General features: G+C 36.8%; 1 protein-coding gene across 5 annotated transcripts in view; it reads left to right on the top strand.

Annotated features, from left to right (window-relative positions):
• Positions 1-20,006, top strand: part of LOC106878847 (laminin subunit alpha) — a 250,341-nt gene that overhangs the window by 200,018 nt on the left and 30,317 nt on the right. For 3 of the 5 annotated variants that reach the window (XM_089357440.1, XM_089357439.1, XM_089357437.1), the window contains 4 exons: positions 1,132-1,463; positions 6,461-6,545; positions 9,353-9,367; positions 19,159-19,276. In XM_089357440.1, the coding sequence (XP_089213566.1) occupies positions 1,132-1,463; positions 6,461-6,545; positions 9,353-9,367; positions 19,159-19,276 (550 nt within the window). The remainder of the gene's footprint in view (positions 1-1,131; positions 1,464-6,460; positions 6,546-9,352; positions 9,368-19,158; positions 19,277-20,006) is intronic. The other 2 variants (XM_089357441.1, XM_089357438.1) reach the window with 1 other exon arrangement.

The following is a 20,006-nucleotide window of genomic DNA, read 5'->3' as shown; positions in this document are numbered from 1 at the left end:
AATGAACCTGACCACTCTCAAAAATTAAGTTAACAAAAGTGGAAAAATAATCCAGAATTCTTGTCCGGTACCAGATCAATCCCAAAATCTAATCAGTTCATGCCAGTCTCAAGGCCAAACATCCCTGAAAGTTTCATCCAAATCCATCCAGCAGTTCTTGAGACATCTTGTCCACAGACAAACAAACACAACTGAAAACAATATCTCTGCCTTCCTTAAGGCAGAGGTTACAATCCTTTCTACTATAGGCACAAGGCCTAAAATTTTGGAGAAGTGGACTAGTCAATTACATCAATCCCAGTGCTTGACTGGTACTTAATTTATTGACCCCAAAAGGATAAAGGGTAAAGTCAACCTCAGCAGAATTTGAACCCAGAACATACAGACAGACGAAATCCTGCTAAGCATTTTGCCTGGCATGCAAATGGTTATGCCAGCTCACCACCTTAATAATAATAATAATAATTCTTGTAATCCAACATCAGACTGTTATAATGTCCACTCTGATATAGCAGTATAGTTAGTTAGACAAGACACGACTATCTATGACCAATGTCACCAACTCTCGACCACTCGACTACCTACATCACAGTATTTGTAATGACTACCATACACCACTCCTCACGTGGGAGGAGTGTTTCAATATTATTCTTATCCCCATAACATCTCCCCTTTTTTTCTTAGGGAGTATAATTGTCTTAGCAATAATTTTTACATCATCCCACCTCCTTTTTTGAGTTTTTTTTTCATACAGTTACAAATTTAATATTTTTTCATTTGGTATCCACTTCCAGGAACTCCATACATTTTCTTGTAAGTGAGCAACACTATCATACATGCATTATTGTTCATTTCCAGTCTTCCAAGGAAAACATATTTGGCCATGGGAAAATATTGTCTTGCTTGGAATCAAGTGAGAGTTGGTGGCTATAGAAAATTTGTTTTAACAAATTCTGTCTGATCCATACAAGCATGAAAAAGTGGCTGTTAAATGATAATGAGGAGGTGGATTTAATGTGCTGAAAAAATTGTGTTATGACCTTAAACTGAGACTTAAACTCAGTTCAACTGAAAACCTCACATTTTTGTCATTAATCTATTTACATTCTTTTCTACTTTGTATTCCTGCAGAAAAGTATCTGCAACTACTGTAAACGATGGTTATCGCTTTGATGGGAGAAGTTATGCCAAACTGAAAGTTCAGCCAAATTTTGCTTCTAAATATGTAATATCAATGGAATTTAAAACCTCTAAACCAAATGGCTTGTTGATGTTGATGTATCATAACAGTGCAACTGATTTTGCTTCACTTCACCTTGAAGATGGTCATCTGGTCTACCAGTATGAATTAGGTGGTGGACGTCTTGTTCTCAGAACTAGCAACACTTTTAATGATGGAAACTGGCACAGTGTAAAGGTCAACAGAAAAAAACGTGATGGTTTGATGGATTGTGATTCAGTGCGTAAGTATAAATGCTTTCTCTCTCTTTGTCTCTTTCTCTCCATCCATCCACCTTTCTTTCTTTCTATGAATTTCAACTTTTAGCCTAGGTAAGATCAGAGATATTTATTAAAAATCATTTTAGCATTTAAACTTGCCATATCAGGCTGTTTTATCTTCATATCAGCTAGATTTTGCCTTTTACACCTACCCTATAATGTCATTTTAAAAATACACAATTGCCTCATTGAAAACTCAAAGCTGAGACAGTGCATGATCATTTAAAGCAATGCAAATAAATAAATTAATATTAATTTTGACAAAGTAATTTGAATTTGAAAGGGTTACAGTCTGCTTATTTTATATTACGATTGATGAAGAATCAGATTATTGGTTACAAGACTCCCATGAATCAAGAACTAGTTAATTGCATTTCTGAGAGTCAGAGTATTTGTAATTTGTGTGTGTGTGTGTATACAGTAATCTCTCACCATATCGTGGTTCACCTATCACGGTTTATTATTCAAGCTTATGTTGATTCCACCACGGTGTGGTTTTGCATTTATAATAAAATAAATATATACAAATTATCAAAATAAAAAAAAAATATACAGTACTGTTTCTACATCACTGATTTTTTTTCACCTATCACGGGGGTTTTGGAACATAGCACCTGCGATGGTCAAGGGATTACTGTGTATATATATATATATATATATATATACATATATTGTTGTGAACTCTCCTGTCTTAAGATAATGGATGAGGGTTCTGCAATTTTTTGTTGATCAAGCTATACAGATGATTGTCTATTGTGACCAAATATTTATGCTGCACATTAGCTCAAGAACACAACACACCACCCAGTCTAGGAATTGAAACCACAATCTCATGATTGCAAGAGCAACACCCTAACCACTAGACCATGCACTTTTTAGATGCAAAACCAATGGTCATTTTATGACCAGCCATAATGTTTTAGAGTGTGCTTCTTTTTCGGATATATGAACTACTGATGAAGATATATATATATATATATGTTACAAAACCTCCCAAAATTAGACAACAATATCTAAGTGTTATCGAAATTTAATAAGATCATCTATGAAGGAAAACAACCAATATCAATGTAAGTAATCTTCAGAAACCACGAATCCACTTTACTATAATGAAGCACAATTGAAATAATGAGAGTAAGACATAAAAGATTCACAGTCAGGCATAACAAATATGCATTCCCATCATCATATATGTAAGTGTGTGTGTGTATATATATATATATATATATATATATATATATATATATATATATATATATATATATATATTAATATACAAAGACATTTGAATTAATTTTTACAATCCAGCTGTCCTTTCATACGGAATTTTGTCTATCTTTAAACCATGACCCTGAAGTGACTTTATATATATATATAAAAATACACATATTTATATATATATATATATATATATATATATATATATATATATATATAAAACAAAATAATAAGTGAGTATATGCATATATACGTATAGGTATGTGCATACCTACGTCTACCTGTATATATAGGTGCATATCTGGGTACAGGACATTGCAAACAAAACGTAGACAAAAAAATAATAATAACCAGAGTACAGAACACACACAGGCCACATAGAGAACATTTTCCTTCATCAGTTACCCCCATTCTAACACAGGCGTTTCGAAGAGTAGGGCAGGACGCATCGTTAAAATGGCTCTTCCCACGGACCACAAATTAAATTTGTATACACAAATTAAACTTGTACCATGGAAGAATGTAGTGGCAGACAGAAAACAAGACAGGAAAACAAACGGAAAAGGCTATACGGCCAGACATGAAAAATTATGTGTACATGGAACGCTGTGAAGCAACAAACTGGAAGCGGGAGGAAGTAAGTTCGCGTATTTGCTCGGCGATAGCCAAGGAAGAAAAGAATTAGTAAGTGGACACAGGGAACTGTTATTGTGTATATAAATCAAAACAATTTGTTGACGTTCTTCGTATTTTAATAATTGTTTGTTATATAATATTATGTTATATTATGTAATATTGTAATATTATAATATAATATAAATAAATTATTGGATTGTCAATAGTATCTTTATATATATATATGTGTGTGTGTGTGTGTGTGTGTGTGTGTGTTGCAAGACAGTGTGTGAGAGAGAATCGTGATGTCGTGGGAGAGAAATGTGTTCGCCTGGATGATGGTTCACTTGCACTAAACGAGGCTGCAAAGAAAGAGGTTTGGAGACGTCACTACGAAAGATTGCTCAATAAAGAGAATGAATGGGAGAAAGAGAGTCTGCTGAATGTCAACCCCACAGAGGGATCAGCTATCCAAGTTGACAGTACTATGGTAGATGAAGCAATTAAGAGTATGAAGACAGGGGAAGCCCCCGGCCCATCAGGAATCACTGCAGAGATGCTCAAAATATCTGGCAGTGTCGGCTATAGCCTAGTCACCCGTATTGTTAACCAAATGATACACGAAGGAGTCATACCCAATGACTGGTGTAGCAACACCATTGTCAACTGCTACAAAAGTAAAGGTGACGCTTTAGATACAAATAATTACAGAGGTATCAAGTTGTTAGATCAGGTAATGAAAGTCACAGAGAGGGTCATAACCCAACTAATTAGGGAGAGAGTCAGTTTAGATGAGATGCAGTTTGGGTTCGTGCCTGGGAAAAGCACCACTGATGCTATATTTCTGGTAAGACAGCTTCAGGAGAAATACCTAACCAAGGATAAACCTCTGTACCTTGCTTTCGTCGACATGGAGAAAGCCTTTGACAGGGTCCCCCAATCCATCATCTGGTGGTCAATGAGGAAACTAGGGATAGAAGAATGGTTAGTGAGAGCTGTGCGAGCCATGTACAGGGACGCTGTCAGTAAGGTGAGGGTTGGAAATGAGTACAGTGAAGAATTCAGGGTAGAAGTAGGGGTCCACCAAGGCTCTGTCCTCAGCCCCCTCCTATTTATCATAGTCCTCCAGGCGATAACAGAGGAATTCAAGACAGGATGCCCCTGGGAGCTGCTCTATGCTGATGACCTTGCACTAATTGCTGAGTCACTATCAGAACTAGAGGAGAAGTTTCAGGTGTGGCAGCAAGGACTAGAATCGAAGGGCCTTAGAGTCAACCTAGCTAAAACCAAAGTCCTAATAAGTAGGAAGGTAGACAAAACACAAACCCCTTCAGGTAGATGGCCCTGCTCGATCTGTAGAAAAGGCGTAGGCAGAAACTCTATAAGATGCACCAAGTGCAAGCTTTGGACACATAAGAGGTGCAGCAATATCAAAGGAAGGTTAACTAGGAAGTTAGTTTTTGTATGTAGCAGATGTTCAGGAGCAATAAACACTGTGAATGTGCAGAAAACAACTTCTGCCACATTCCAGGGAAAAAAACTAGACGTAGTTGATAGCTTCCGCTATCTAGGTGAACAAGTTAGTAGTGGGGGAGGGTGCACTGAAAGTGTAGCTGCTAGAATAAGTTCAGAGAGCTCTTACCTCTACTGGTGACAAAGGGTCTCTCTCTCAGAGTAAAAGGCAGACTGTATGACGCATGTGTACGAACAGCCATGTTTCATGGCAGTGAAACATGGGCCGTGACTGTTGAAGACATGCGTAGGCTTGCAAGGAATGAAGCCAGTATGCTCTGATGGATGTGTAATGTCAGTGTGCATACTAGACAGAGTATCAGTACCTTGAGAGAAAAGTTGAACTTACGAAGCATCAGTTATGGTGTGCAAGAGAGACGATTGCGCTGGTATGGTCATGTGGCGAGAATGGATGATGATAACTGTGTGAAAAAGTACTACTCCGTAGCAGTTGAGGGAACCTGTGGAAGAGGTAGGCCCAGGAAGACCTGGGATGAGGTGGTGAGGCACGACCTTCGTACATTGGGCCTCACTGAGGCGATGACTTCTGACCGAGACCTTTGAAAATGCGCTGTGCATGAGAAGACCCGGTAAGCCAAGTGAGACCTAAATCCAAGGCCTCCGCCAGGGGTGTAGCCAGCCCACTTATGCGTCCCTTCCTTCATTGGACACAAAACTCCACTTGCGAAGACCTGTTGAGGCAAGTGAAATCGGAATTAAAATCGAACTAAATTCAACGACTGGCACCCATGCCAACGTCGTGTGAAGACCTGTTGGGGCAAGCGAAATCATGATGGCACCTGTGCCCAGCATTGCCTTCTTGGCACTTGTGCCAGTGGCATGTGTAAAGACATTCTAGCGAAATTGTGCCAGTGCCACTGGACTGGCTCTTGTGCAGGTGGCACGTAAAATACACTATTTTGAACGTGGCCGTTGTCAGTACCACCTGACTGGCCCTCGTGCCGGTGGCACGTAAAAGCACCCACTACACTCTCAGAGTGGTTGGTGTTAGAAAGGGCATCCAGCTGTAGAAACTCTGCCAAATCAGATTGGAGCCTGGTGTAGCCATCCGGTTCACCAGTCCTCAGTCAAATCATCCAACCCATGCTAGCATGGAAAGCGGACGTTAAACGATGATGATGTTATATATATGCATATATATATATATATATATATATATATATATATATACATATATATATATATATATATATATATATATATATATATATATATATATATATATATACAGATACATACATACATACATACATACATACATACATACATACTGAATGATGATACACACACACACACACGCCATGATCATCATTATCATTTAATGTCTTTTTCCATGTTGGCATGATCACTTTAACACTTTTATTAACATATTTCTAAAATACACTGCCTTTATTTCAATTAATTTTAAAATAATGAAGAATTTAGTAAAATAACTTTGTCACCATTAAGCTGATGTTTGGAACATAAATTAACATGGAATTTTTGATGACAGATTTTAATTTAGATCACTTCTAAAACAGAAAATCATAGAATTAGGAGTGGTTTCAGGCAGGTTATCAAAAGTGTTATAACTGAAATGTCCATCTTTTTTCAGTTTATACTGGGTTTTCTCCTGGAACTATGAACAAGCTGTCAGTAAACCAGTTTTATGTTGGTGGATATACAGTACTACCTCCAAAGTAAGGACACCTTTAATAATTTCTCATGTTCCCAATCTTCCCCCACATCGAACAGGAATACCAAATAAGCAATTATTATTTCTGTTTTTTTTATTTCCCTGTTCTTATTATACCATGTCTAATTATAAAATTGCCATCATTATCATCATCACCCCATAATTATCATCATCATCATCACTGTCCAGTTCATTTTCTGTTATCACCATCATTATAATTAACTCTGTTTTAACATTGTTTTAATATTCATTATTCAATATTTAAGCACATCTGTAAGTAAGCATGTGACTTCTCATTTGTTACTTTGTGTCCTTTAAGAACACTGATGTCTGCAAGAATCACTACACTACTGCTGCTGCAGCAACAATAATAAAGATGCCAATAACCATTATTTTTAGATGTTCATTTTTAAGCAGACAAATGTCAGCAGATTCTGTGGAGTCAGTCCTATCAGAAATGAGATATCACGGGGTTTCTTTGCTTTCTACATCATTCCCATTAAATAATGAATGAGAAATCACATACTGTATTACAGGCATATCCAAATATTGGATAATAAACATAAAAAAATATTAATAACTAGACTACCCATTGGGTCACCAGGAAACCGTGAGTTTCCCAGCAATGGTGTTTATTTTCTTTTCCAAGTTATTTCACATGCTTTCAATGAATGTGACATCAAAATCACATGTAAATGGCTCCTTTCCCCAGAAAAGGAAAGATTTGGCTGCTATTTCTTGCATGCCCTGCTACCATGTAACAAGATTTTCAGGTCCTTTATCGCAAATAGCTGTTACATGGTAGCAGGGCATGCTAGAAATAGCAGCCAAATATGTTGAATGCACTCGAAAAATACCTATGGAAAAAACTATTTCACACTGAGGTTACGAATGGGTCTTTTATGAAATATTTACCGTATTTTTAAAGTCATTTTCACTTAAGAATATTTTTTAAATATGCCAAAAAAAATTTTTGTTATGGTATTCACTTGAAAATAATTTTAAAAAACAAAAATGTTGTGTTTAAAGGAAGCTAAAATATAAATACTTTACAAACAACTTACATTTTTTAAATATTTCTAAATGATTAAAATATTGTGTTTAACAAAAGCAAAAATAGAGACATTTACTGTAAAAAAAAAATTGTATTTTTTCGTTGTCAACTCACTGTCTAATAGAAAGATAAGAGTTACTTCCCTTTCAGGATGAAGATTATTCTCGGAAAATTTCTCATTATGCACCATTTTGGGTATTTATACCCCCAAAATCTCTAATATCTTGAAAACCACTTTACCAATTTACGCGAAACTTGTTTCATTCCATTCGTATTAACATTTCAGGCTAATTCATAGTATTTTCCCATTATGTGCCAGTTTGACTGAGTAACATTGCAAGCAAGCATGATTCAAACTGACTTTTAATGACTTATAGATGATGATGGTGATAATAAAAACAATGCACTGGATGATGCCAATGCTTATGACAACAATGAAAATGATGGTATTGATTATTATAATGGTGGGGATAATATTGATGATGATGATGACTATGATGGTAGTGATGAATATCGTGATGATGAAGGTGGAATTGATGATGGTCATAATGATGGTGTTGATGATGATAATGAAGTAAAGATGATGGTGATGATAATGATAATGATGATAGTAATTATGGTTATGAAGGTGCATGACTCAGTGGTTAGAACATCGAGCTCACAATCATAAGGTAGTGAGTTTGATTCCTAGACTGGGCTGTGTATTGTCCTTGAGTAAGACACTTTATTTCACATTGCTCCAGTTCACTCAGCTGTAGAAATGAGTTGCAGCATCACTGATGCCAAGCTGTATTGGCCTTTGCTTTTCCCTTGGATAACATTGGGAAGGTTGGTATGCATGGGCAACTGCTGGTCTTCCATAAATAACCATGCCCAGATTTGTGCCTTGGAGGGTAACTTTCTAGTTGCAATCCCGTGGTCATTCATGACTAAAGAAGGTCTTTCTTTTAATTATGGTTATGGTTATTTTCCATGGGTTGGACCATTTTTTTCTACCCATGATGTTAAATGTAGATTTAGCTATAAGGTTAATTCAATCCATGCCTATGGTCGTTTACAGACAAGTAGAATGGAGGGCAGCATGCATAACATTTTACAGGGACAATATTGGTGGAAGGGAGGGCAGTGCCCATGACACTTTACAGAACCTCCATCACTGATAGAAGAGAGGGGTGAAAGTATCCGCAGACTGGAGACATATTGGATTAAGATAAAGATACTCAAGAAGGTCGGGGGTGGGGGTGGTAAAGCAAGTGAAATGTGAAGTTGTGTCTGTCATGCTGATTCTAATGTAAACAACAAAACTACAAATCTGCCTATAATGACCCAGTCTTCAGCAGCACGTAAAGGTAATGCTAAAAAAATTGGCAGCATCATTGTAGAATGTACATTAATCTCTTCATGTTGTGGCTGTTGTTATTGTTTCATTCTCAAAATCATCACCATCATATAATCACAACCACCCTCATCACTGCAACCATCATCATCATAACCATCACCACAACCACCACCATAACCATCTCTATCACTTTCATTATCACCATCACAACCCTCAACACCATCACTGCTGTTATCACTACCACCATCATTGCCACTGTCATAACATCACTACCACCTCACTATCACCATCACCACTACACTTTTATGTATGTTTTCTAGCCATTCTTTAATGCTATTTGTATTAATATTACTGTAAACAAAGGAACATTCATCCATTTTATTAATGATTTTACCTTTCTTGTTTTTCTCCATTGCAGTATTTTAAATCAAAAGTGAGTGTTTTGGTTTTTTCCCTCACCATATTGGTTTAGGTGTTGCCTAATTACATCTATCTATCTAGTGTCTATCCAGCTATCTATCTGTCTACTACCTATCTATCGCTTGATCTATCAGTCTTGCTTAGCTAGCTAGCTAGCTAGCTAGCTAGCTGAATTGATAGACAGCTAGATAGACAGTTGCTGTTTCTCCATCTATCTCTCTGTTTATCTACCTATGTATTTATATAGCTTTTTATCTATTAGTTTATCTATCTATCTATCTATCTATCTATCTATCTATCTATCTATCTATCTATCTATCTATCTATCTATCTACCTACCTACCTACCTACCTATATATCTATCCCTCTTTCCACCCATCTGTCCATCTGTTTCTCCCTATCTTTCTAGCTACCCATCTGTCTACCTCTGTCTGCTTGTCTGTTTCTCTCTCTCTCTCTCTCTCTCTCTCTCCAGGTCTCTTTGTTTCTGTCTTATTCCTTTCCATTACTCTCAACCCCTTTACCTTGGCTCATCCCAACTTGTCAGTGGTAAAATGGGCTGCCTACTTTTCAGACCTGTTTTCTTCTTTGCCATTATTGCAGCTCTGCACTGTTGCTTCACACGCTTTTTGTTTAAAATTTCTAAAAATTCAGGGGTTTTCTTTTTCACTTTGGTACAAAATCAAGAAATAATCATGACAGTGTGGATCATCAAGACTTAGTGACAAAGGATTCTTAGCATTTAATGATAGGCACACATGTGACTGTGTGGTAAGAAGCTTGCTTCCCAACCACATTGTTCTGAATTCGGTCCCACTGCATGGCATTTTGGACTATAGTCTTAGGCTTACCAAAGCCTTGTGAGTAGATTTGGTAAGCAAAAACTGAAAGAAGCCCGTCCTATATATATATATATATATATATATATATATATGTATGTATATATGTATATATTTATGTGTCTGTGTTTGTCCCCCCATCACTGCTTGATAGCTAGTGTTGGTGTGTTTACATCCCCATAACTTAGCGATTCATCAAAAGAAACCGATAGAATAAGTTCTATGCTTAAAAAATAAGTCCTGGGGTTAATTTGTTTGACTAAAACACTTCAGAGCGATGTGCCAGCATGGCAACAATCAAATGATTGAAACAAGTAATAGCAAAAAAAAAAAAATTCCCCTTACTCAGCAGATTTTTAACTATAAAGGTGTAGGCTTGGATGTGTGGTAAAAGGTTTGCTTCCAAACCACATGGTTTCAGGTTCAATTCCATTATGTGACACTATAAACCTTAGGCTGTCTAAAGCTTTTTGAGTGGATTTAGTAGACAAAAACTGAAAAAGGCTCTTTGTACATCTGTGTGTGTGCATGTTAGTTTCTCCTCACCTTGATTTCATGTGATAGTTGTAAATATATGTCACCAACATGCAAGTGACATCCTTCATTTCCAATCTTCTGAGAAAAACACATTTAATCATGGGGAATCTTACCTTACTTGGAAACAGGATGGGTTGGTAACAGGAAGAAAATCTATCTCAACAAATTCTGTCTGACCCATGCAAGCATGGAAAAGTGAACATTAAATGATGATGATGATGAGGATGTAAGTAGCTGGAGTTATTTAATCCACTTGCAGTGCTGAGCATAAGTTCCCCAAAGAATTACAAATGCTATAAAACCCATCAAAAACTGCTGTGTCATGAAGAATCTTGCTTCCCAGCCACATGATATTGGGTTCAGTGCTACTGTGTGACATCTTAGGCAAATGTCTTCTGCTATAGCCCAAGATTGTCAAAAGCTTTGAGAGTGGATTTCTTTGATGGAAACTGAAAGCCTCTCATATATATATGAGAGCACATGGCTTAGTGGTTAGGGTGTTGGACTCACAATCGCGAGATCATGATTTCAATTTCTAGACCGGATGGTGCATTGTGTTCTTGAGCAAAATACTTCATCTCATGTTGTTCTGCAATAACTTTGACACCTGATTCGTGGTGCTCTGTGCCCCTGTTCAGACAACATCGATTTGATGGAGAGAGGTAGCTAACATGCAGCATGAACATTTGATAACTATAAACAAATCATTTGTGCAGGTCATTTGGAAAAAGCTAAACACTCATACATTGTCTTCCACGGGAGAGTCTACCATATCATCCTCATCCTTTAATGATCCTTTTTTTATGCTGGCATGGGTTGGACAGCTTGACCAGAGCTGACAAGCAGGAGAACTGTATGAGATTCCAGTCTGATTTGGCTTGGCTTCTACTGCTGGATGCCCTTCCTAATGCCAACCACTTTACAGAGTATGCCGGGTGCTGTCTTTGTAGCACTATTTGGTATGAGTGCCTGCATGGGTGCTATTACATGGAGCCAGCACAAGTACTTTTTACTTGGTGCTAATATAAGTGCTTTTTACATGGCACTGGCACAGAGCTCTTGCAGGTCAATCCTCTTCATCAGGGAAAGCAACATTAACACTTCTGCTGTAGAGGACATGTCTTCCTAAATAGAGCAAGGTGCTAGATATCTTGGTCCTTTGTCATCTCAGTAAGATTCAGTGTCCTGAGATTGTCCTTCAGTACTTCATTCCATGTCTTCCTAGGTCTCCCTCTTTCACAAGTTCCATCCAGTTTGAGTGATCAGCACTTCTTCATGGAGCTATCTACATTCATCTGCATAACATATAATATGTGTGTGTGTGTGTGGACCATTCTCTTGACATCACATGATGGTTGTAAACAAGCAGTACCGTCATGCATGTAATGTTGTTTCATTTCCAATCTTCTGTGGGAAACATGTCTGGCCATGGGAGAATATTACCTTGCCTGGAAACAGGTATGGGTTAAATGAGAGGAAGAGCATCCAGCTATATGAAATCTGCCTCAACAAATTCCATCCAACCCATGCAAGCATGAAAAAGTGAATGTTAAAACAATGATGATGGTGATGAAATTCAATTGTGATATACTCCAATACCTAGTGATATGAATATGAATAAAGTGAATTGGAAAATAGAAATATAAGATAATTTAGAGGTTTCTTTGTGATGGGATAATTTGCAGTGGAGAAGAAACATAGGGTGTTTAGCAAAACTACTAACCATGCAGACATGCCTGATCCCATATTAATTTTACAATGTTCTTTTTTCTCTTTCTTATCCATTGAAAGAAAATTTAGTCATAGAATTCCTATTTATTTTTTTAAACTATGCAACAATGTCTGTTATATTCATAACACAAAGAGATCCTGAATTTTAAAGTGCCTACCTACAAGCAGAGCAATTTGGTTAAGAAATTCCCTTTACAATCACAGAGCTTGAAGTTCAATCCCATAGTTTGGCACCTTGGTTAAATGTCTTCTACAGTGGTTTTACATCAACTCAAGTAATTTGAGTGAAATTGGCTGATGGAAATTGCGTGGAATCCTGACAGCTAATCTGTCTCTGTAGATATATTCTGTCAAGAAGTTTAACACCAGCACTACCTGGGTACCCTTTGGAACCTTTTGTAGAATACACTTAGTTGCGAGTATTTTGCTACATTCATTCTGACTGCAACATCTCCAAAGTTGAGGTTTCTTCCTCCTCACCATGATTTGAAGGACTTGAAAAAAATATTTTGGTAACCTTTTCCTCTCATTAAACCTTAAATAAAATGATAACAAAATTAAATATTTCTGCTTAAGAAATGTGACAACTAAACAGATTTAGTTTTGATCTCATTGAACACCACTTGACCCACAGGTCTTCAATGAAAGCTTTTGGTTGATCAGTATCTTGTGAGAGAATTTATAAGAATTTTGGGGAAATCCTTAGGGTCTTCCTATATATATATATATATATATATATATATATATATATATTTATATCATCATCAACAACAACATTTAACATCCTCATGAGTTGGATGGCTTGACAGGAACTGACAAGGTCAGGGGTTACACCAGGTTCCATAGTCTGTTTTGACTTGGTTTCAAAGGCTGGATGCCATTCCTAATGCCAACCACTCCACAAAGTGTATTGGGTGCTTTGTACATGACACCATCACCAATGTTTTTTATGTGATCATCATCATCATATAACGTCCACTTTTCCATGCTTGCATGCGTTAGATGGAATTTGTTGAGGCAGGTTTTCTATGCCTGGGTACCTTTCCTGTTGCCATCCTTCACCAGTTTCCAAGCAAGGTAACATACTCTAAAGGCCAGATATATGGAAATGAACAACATTGCTTGTATAGCAGTGATACTCATTTGCAACCATTACATGATGTCAAGACAAAGATATATACACACATACACATGGTAAAATGAAGGCACACAGCTTAGTGGCTAGGATATTCATCTCACGGTCATAAGGTTGTAAATTCCATTTCCGACAGTGCTTTGTATCCTTCAGCAAGACACTTTATTTCACATTGCTCCAGTTCACTTAGCGAGCAAAAATGAGTAGTACCTATAATTCAAATGGGCCAGCCTTGTCACATTCTGTGTCATGCTGAATCCCCCAGAAAGTCATGTTAAGTGTACTCATCTGTAGAGTGCTCAGACATTTGCATGGTAATTTCATGAGCAGGGTGGTCTGTTGATTGAACCAACTGAAACACTTATTGTCGTAACCTACAGAGAGCCAAATCTCTCTCTCTCTCTCTCACACACACACACACATGTATGAATGTATATACGATGAGCCTCTTTCAGTTTCCATCTACCAAATTCTCTCACAAGACTTTCATCAACCTGAAGCCACAATAGAAAACACTTGCCCAAGATGATGAACCTGAGACTTTACGAGATATATTAGAATAAATCTTGATACCTAATTAATTGAATAAAACAATGAAGACAGTGTCACCACAAATTAATAACAGAAATCATAAAAAATATAACACTGAATTAAGTTTAGTTACATGCTTCATACTGTAAGCCAAACCCCTTTCTTTTATGAAATTTAAAACAAAAAGAAAACTTTCTTTTCTAATTTCCATGTTATTCTGCTAAATTCTTTCTCAGGTAATTATTTCTTCCTTTTTTGTGTAATCCAACTTTGGTTCATTCACCTCTTAAGCAACAATTCTTTTTCTTTTACCTTGCCTCACTTTTCCATTTGGTTTTCATAGACTACTTTTCAGTGTGTTGCTCTCAAATCTTTGCTTTTCATTCAGTTGCTGATTTTTCTCTTGTTATTTATCTACTTATATATATATATATATATATACATATATATATTGCTTCAGACACCCATTCACTACCCTCTTTTTTACCTTTCCTATCTATCTATCTATCTATCTATCTATATATATATATATATATATATATATATATATACAAACACACACACACATATCTGTATATATTGTTGAAACCACAAGAACTCTATAATCTTTCAAGAGAAAATGGAATAATTCCTGTTTGGAATAGTATCTCTCAAAGCACGCACACAAAGCCGCAACCAATAGCATGCATACACTAAACTAAAAAATCCATCATTGATGGGAAACATCAAAGACCTTTGACTTTTTCCATCAAAGTTGTTGAGGGGCAGGTTCGGGCCCATTATTTGGATACTGTTATTTGTGACTTTGTGTGTGTGCTTCATGATATACTATTCCAAAAGGGAGATACATACCTACAAACATTCATATATATATGTATATATAGATATATATTGATATTGTTGCACAGTATATTGCTACTTATGTCTAACAACGAGTTGTCAACATATTGTCATTCGTGTCATGCTGACTTTGCACTTGACAATATTCACAACTTTTCAGACATGGTCTGTTATATGCCATGACCAGTAATATACTACTCGACAGATTAAAAATTTAACTGAAATATTTCTCAAATTGAGTGTGTCTTTCTTTCCGGCTTATGACCAAGTAATTAATTTAATGCATAGATGCACATATATATATATATATATATATATGAGCAAGTAATTAATACATATATATGAGGGCTGATCAATGTGGAGTAGTCGAACCCAGAAGGCGCTGCTGTTGACTGTCTTTTTGAAGGTTTATATATATTCAGTGGAATGCATCCACTGGTTTTCAAAAATATAAATATGATTGTTTCTTAATCTCTCTAAGGGAGACTACAGCAGCAGTACTAGGTATTAATAGTTATCGCTGAGCTAATGGGACAAATACTGCCATTGATTAGCTCCAAGAGGCCATTACACCCTTCAAACAGGGGAGTTCATCTGCTGGGTTCGACTACTCCACATTGATAAAGGGCAAATACCCTGAAACTAGTCTGTGGATGTCTGAACCAGCAAGAGGAAACTGATGACCCTGTTCTGAGAAATACACCACCATAGACAGCTCGGAATATTAATGGAGTAGTTCATTCTAATAGCAGACAGTATCAAATTGTTTTGCAGCATTTCATTCTCGTAACTTTGGTCTCACAAACAAGCAACGCAGTCGACCAGAAACAAAGGTGGATAATGATGAACTGATAGCCACTGTTGAGTCATATCCATCTCAAAGTGCCTGTGAATTATCGTTGTTGGTTGGGGTTAGCAAACAAACTTGACTCACCTAGTTCAAATCGGTTAAGTGAAAGATTTGTATAAGTGTTTTCCACATGAACTCACTGAAAATCAGAAACAGCAACGTTTGGAAGCCTATATTATGCTACTTTCTCTCCACAAAAATGTATAATTCTTGAATCAAATTGTAATGTGATGAGAAATGGATCCAATACAACAACTATAAATGCTTAGCACAATGGCTGGACAAAGACGAGCCACCAAAATACAATCCAAAAAGCAAAATTCATCAAAAGAAGCTGATGGTGTGTGTGTGGTGGTCTGACACAGGTGTGATTCATTATGATTTCATTAAACCTGGCTCATCAATCATGGCTGAAGTATACTGCAGCCAACTGGACCAAATGATGCAGAAACTTACAAAACAACAGCCTAGATTAGTCAACAGATCTACTCCTATTTTATGGCAAGACAACACCAGACCACACATCACAAAAATGACAGTGGCAACACTACAGTAGTTGGAGTTGGAAGTTCTCCATCATCCATCCACCATACTCACCTGATCTTGCCCCTACTGACTACCACTTCTTCCAGAATTTGGATAACTTTTTCATAGGAAAAACATTTAATCCCGACGATGCTGTAAAACAAGCCTTCCAAGATTTTATTGACTCTAGGTTGCCGAGCTTTTACAGTTCCAGGCTGGACAAGCTACCACTGAAATGGCAAGAGTGTATTGACAATATGAGTGCATACTTTGATGAATAAAACTTCTTTGTATTACATTATTTACATTTGACAGATATTAGAACTGTATTCCTAATATTTATAAAACATTAGCAGACTTTTTTCTTTTCTACAAATTTCATACTTGACGACCTAATTATATATATATATATATATATATATATATATATATATATATACTTGTGTGTGTGTTTGCATTTGTCCTGTCCCCACCATTTGACTACTGGTGTTATTTTGTTTATGTTCCCATGACTTAACAATTTGGCAAAAAAGATTTCGATTGAGTAAGTATAACATTTATAGAAAAAGGTACAGGGGTCAGTTTGTTCAACTAAACCTTTCAGGCAATACCAAAGCATGGCCTCACTCTAATGACTGAAACAAGTAAAAAATAGCAGTAAAAGATATACATGCATACATATGTATACATACATATGCACATACACCCATAAGTACACACAAGAGGGTCAGCTGAAAAGTTTATTGGCTGACCAAGATAGAATGTAATCAAATGAAGTTTATTTCTTCAACATAGTTCCCTTTTCAGTCCACATACTTCTTTCTATAGGTGTAGCCATGCTTGGATCCCACTGGCGAAGACACTTTCATCCTGTTGATAAAAAATGTCATCAACAGCAAATGACATCATCATCACTGCGATACTGGTTTTCAGCCAAGTACATTTTTGTGTTGGGGAACAGATGATAGTTATATAAGGCCAAATCAGAATAGGGAAGGTGATCAGCCAGTTCAAAGCCAGTCATGCACAGTAGCCATTGAAACCAAGGGTATTCACCTTATGAAACAATACCTTCTTTCATTGGTTTTCTTGGGTGTTTGGTCTTGATAGCCTTTCATAACGGCCTCAGTAAGTTGGCATAGTGCTCTCCATTGAAGGTGTATCCCTTTTGAAGATGAACAATGAACACAATCTTCCCTGTAGATGAAATGACCTTGACCTTCATTAGAGCAAGTCAAGTTAATTGCACAGAATATTCTCAACTCTCATTAGATATGCTAATAGTTTTGGTTATTTCATTTATAGTTAATTGCCTGTCATCCATCACCGTGTGCTGAACATGATCAATGTTTTCCTTAGTGGTAGCAGTTGCAGGACGTCCAGACCTTTGGTGATCTTCAGGACTCTCTCTTCCCCTCCTAAATTCAGTTGCCCACTTTTGCACCTTTGCTAAATTTGGAGCATCATCCTCTAATGTAGCTACCATGTTAGCATGACTGTTCTTGGGAGCTAAACCGTTTTTCTGCAGGTACTTGATAACACCATGATGCCAAATTTTGTCAATTTTCAAAAGAGAAGTCACTACTAGTTACTTCTGAAGTCATCTTTGACCAGTGACATGTCAGTTTACCTGAAAAGAAACAATGCAGTTAAAGTTGAAATTAATGCATGCATGATTTCGCAGCTCTAGCATCACTCCTCCATAGTCAGCATATGAACTTTTCAGCCCACTCTCATGTATATATATATCATTATTTTATTATATTATTTTGTAGGCTTCTTACAGAAACCTATGAAACTTTAAGTTTTATGGGTCCAAATTTAACTGTTTAAATAATAATATATGTATCTCCTACTAAATGTGTTGAGTGCTTCTTTCTTTCATTTGTCCACTCACTCAGAAATGTGTGTGTGTGTGTGTGTATATATATATATATAGATAGATAGATAGATAGATAGACAGACACACACACAGACATGTACAGATACGACTGCGATGGTATGATCATGTGATGCATATGGACAAGGACTGCTGTATAAAGAAGCACTGATCTCTAACTGTGGAGGGGAACATGTGGTAGAGGTAGATCCAGGAAAACATAGGATAAGGTGGTGAAGCATGGTTTTTGAATGTTGAGCCTCAGAAGCAATGACTAGGTGACCGAGACCTTTGGTGATATGCTGTGCTTGAGAAGATGTATCAAGTGAAATTGTAGTCATGGCTGATGCTGGTGTTACATAGGTGGCATATAAAATGCAGCATTCAAGTGCTAGGCCTCACAGAGGTAATGTGACCGATGTGATGTCACATAACTGGCACGTAAAAGCACCCATTACATTCTTGGAGTGGTTGACATTAGGAAGGGCATACAGCTGTAGAAACTCTCAGCTTACCAGCCCTGGTCAAACCGTCCAGCCCATGCCAGCATGGACAATGAACATTAAATGTTGATAAAAGGAAAGTAAATAAGAATTAAATAAATCCTGGTGATCCCTCCTGAAAGCCCTCTGTAGAAATAGAACTTGGCTACAAAAACTGACCAGTTGATATTATGATAAACCATATTGGCTGTTATTCTCTTGTGAAAGGTATGATTTGTAAATCTGAAGTAGAACAATTAGTTTTGGTGCATTAATTGCAGAGTATATTAGAAAAACTATGAATAATGAAGATGTATTATCAATGATTTCTTTAGCTTACATATGTTTCAGATAGTTTAGCACAATGCAACTGTTGCATATTGTGATGTGCATATTTAATCAATCCTTCATATACACATATCTACTATATATTTGTATTTTTTCTCCCTTTACAGAAATGTCTCTGATTACGGTTTTGTTGGTTGCATCAGAAATCTACAAATAGATTTGATATCTGAAGGATTCAAAGAAAACGAAGAATTATACCAGATGAGTGCTGGCTGCCCATCTTTAGTAAGTGTTTTTATAATAACAATATAAATAACAAGCAAAGCAACATATTTTTCATTATTCCCCACTTGCCTGTTGTTTATTCTATACTCTCACATCTCATCATGTCTTTTCCTCTCCACTTGCACCTATTTTATTTCCTCTTATCTCCCTATTATCTCTTCTAGTCATCACACCAAGCCACATAGTTGGGGAAAAAATCATTCAACATTTGTACTTATTTCATCATTTCCCATCTCTCCAAAGTCTCTTTCCTACTTACCATGCCATACCACAGTGCATTCTGAATCCCCTTATCTTCATTATATATATCCTGCTACTCCTCTTCCTTCTAACCTTCTGAATCATGATGTTTGAGTAGAGAAGGGAGTGTTTGCATTCTTTCAACTTTCACTTCTCTTGGCCTTTCTGTCATTATGCTTTTTCTGTTTACTTTCCTGGACATGATGCTTTGAGAATGTGCTCTGGCACACCTCCTCTGTAATTTCTGTTGATCTTTCCTCTACTACCCTCTCACAACAACAAATCTATTCCTCCCATCATACTGCAACTTCCCCCCAACACCTCTCTCTCTCACACACACATTCTTTGCATCAATAGTGGAAGCTCTTTCATTTTGTGAGTTACAAGATGATCTCACTTTTGCTGTTGGCATGGAAAAAGCACTCAGTACATTCTGTAAAGTGGTCAGTGGATCCAGCAGCACCAGTGCACAGTTTGAGAGGACATTTTA

This window comes from Octopus bimaculoides, chromosome 9, assembly GCF_046866305.1.
Source record: "Octopus bimaculoides isolate indiv1 chromosome 9, ASM4686630v1, whole genome shotgun sequence".
NCBI classification, from domain to species: domain Eukaryota; kingdom Metazoa; phylum Mollusca; class Cephalopoda; order Octopoda; family Octopodidae; genus Octopus; species Octopus bimaculoides.
Note: the sequence above shows the minus strand (reverse complement) of the source record. Positions and strands in the feature narration are given on the sequence as shown.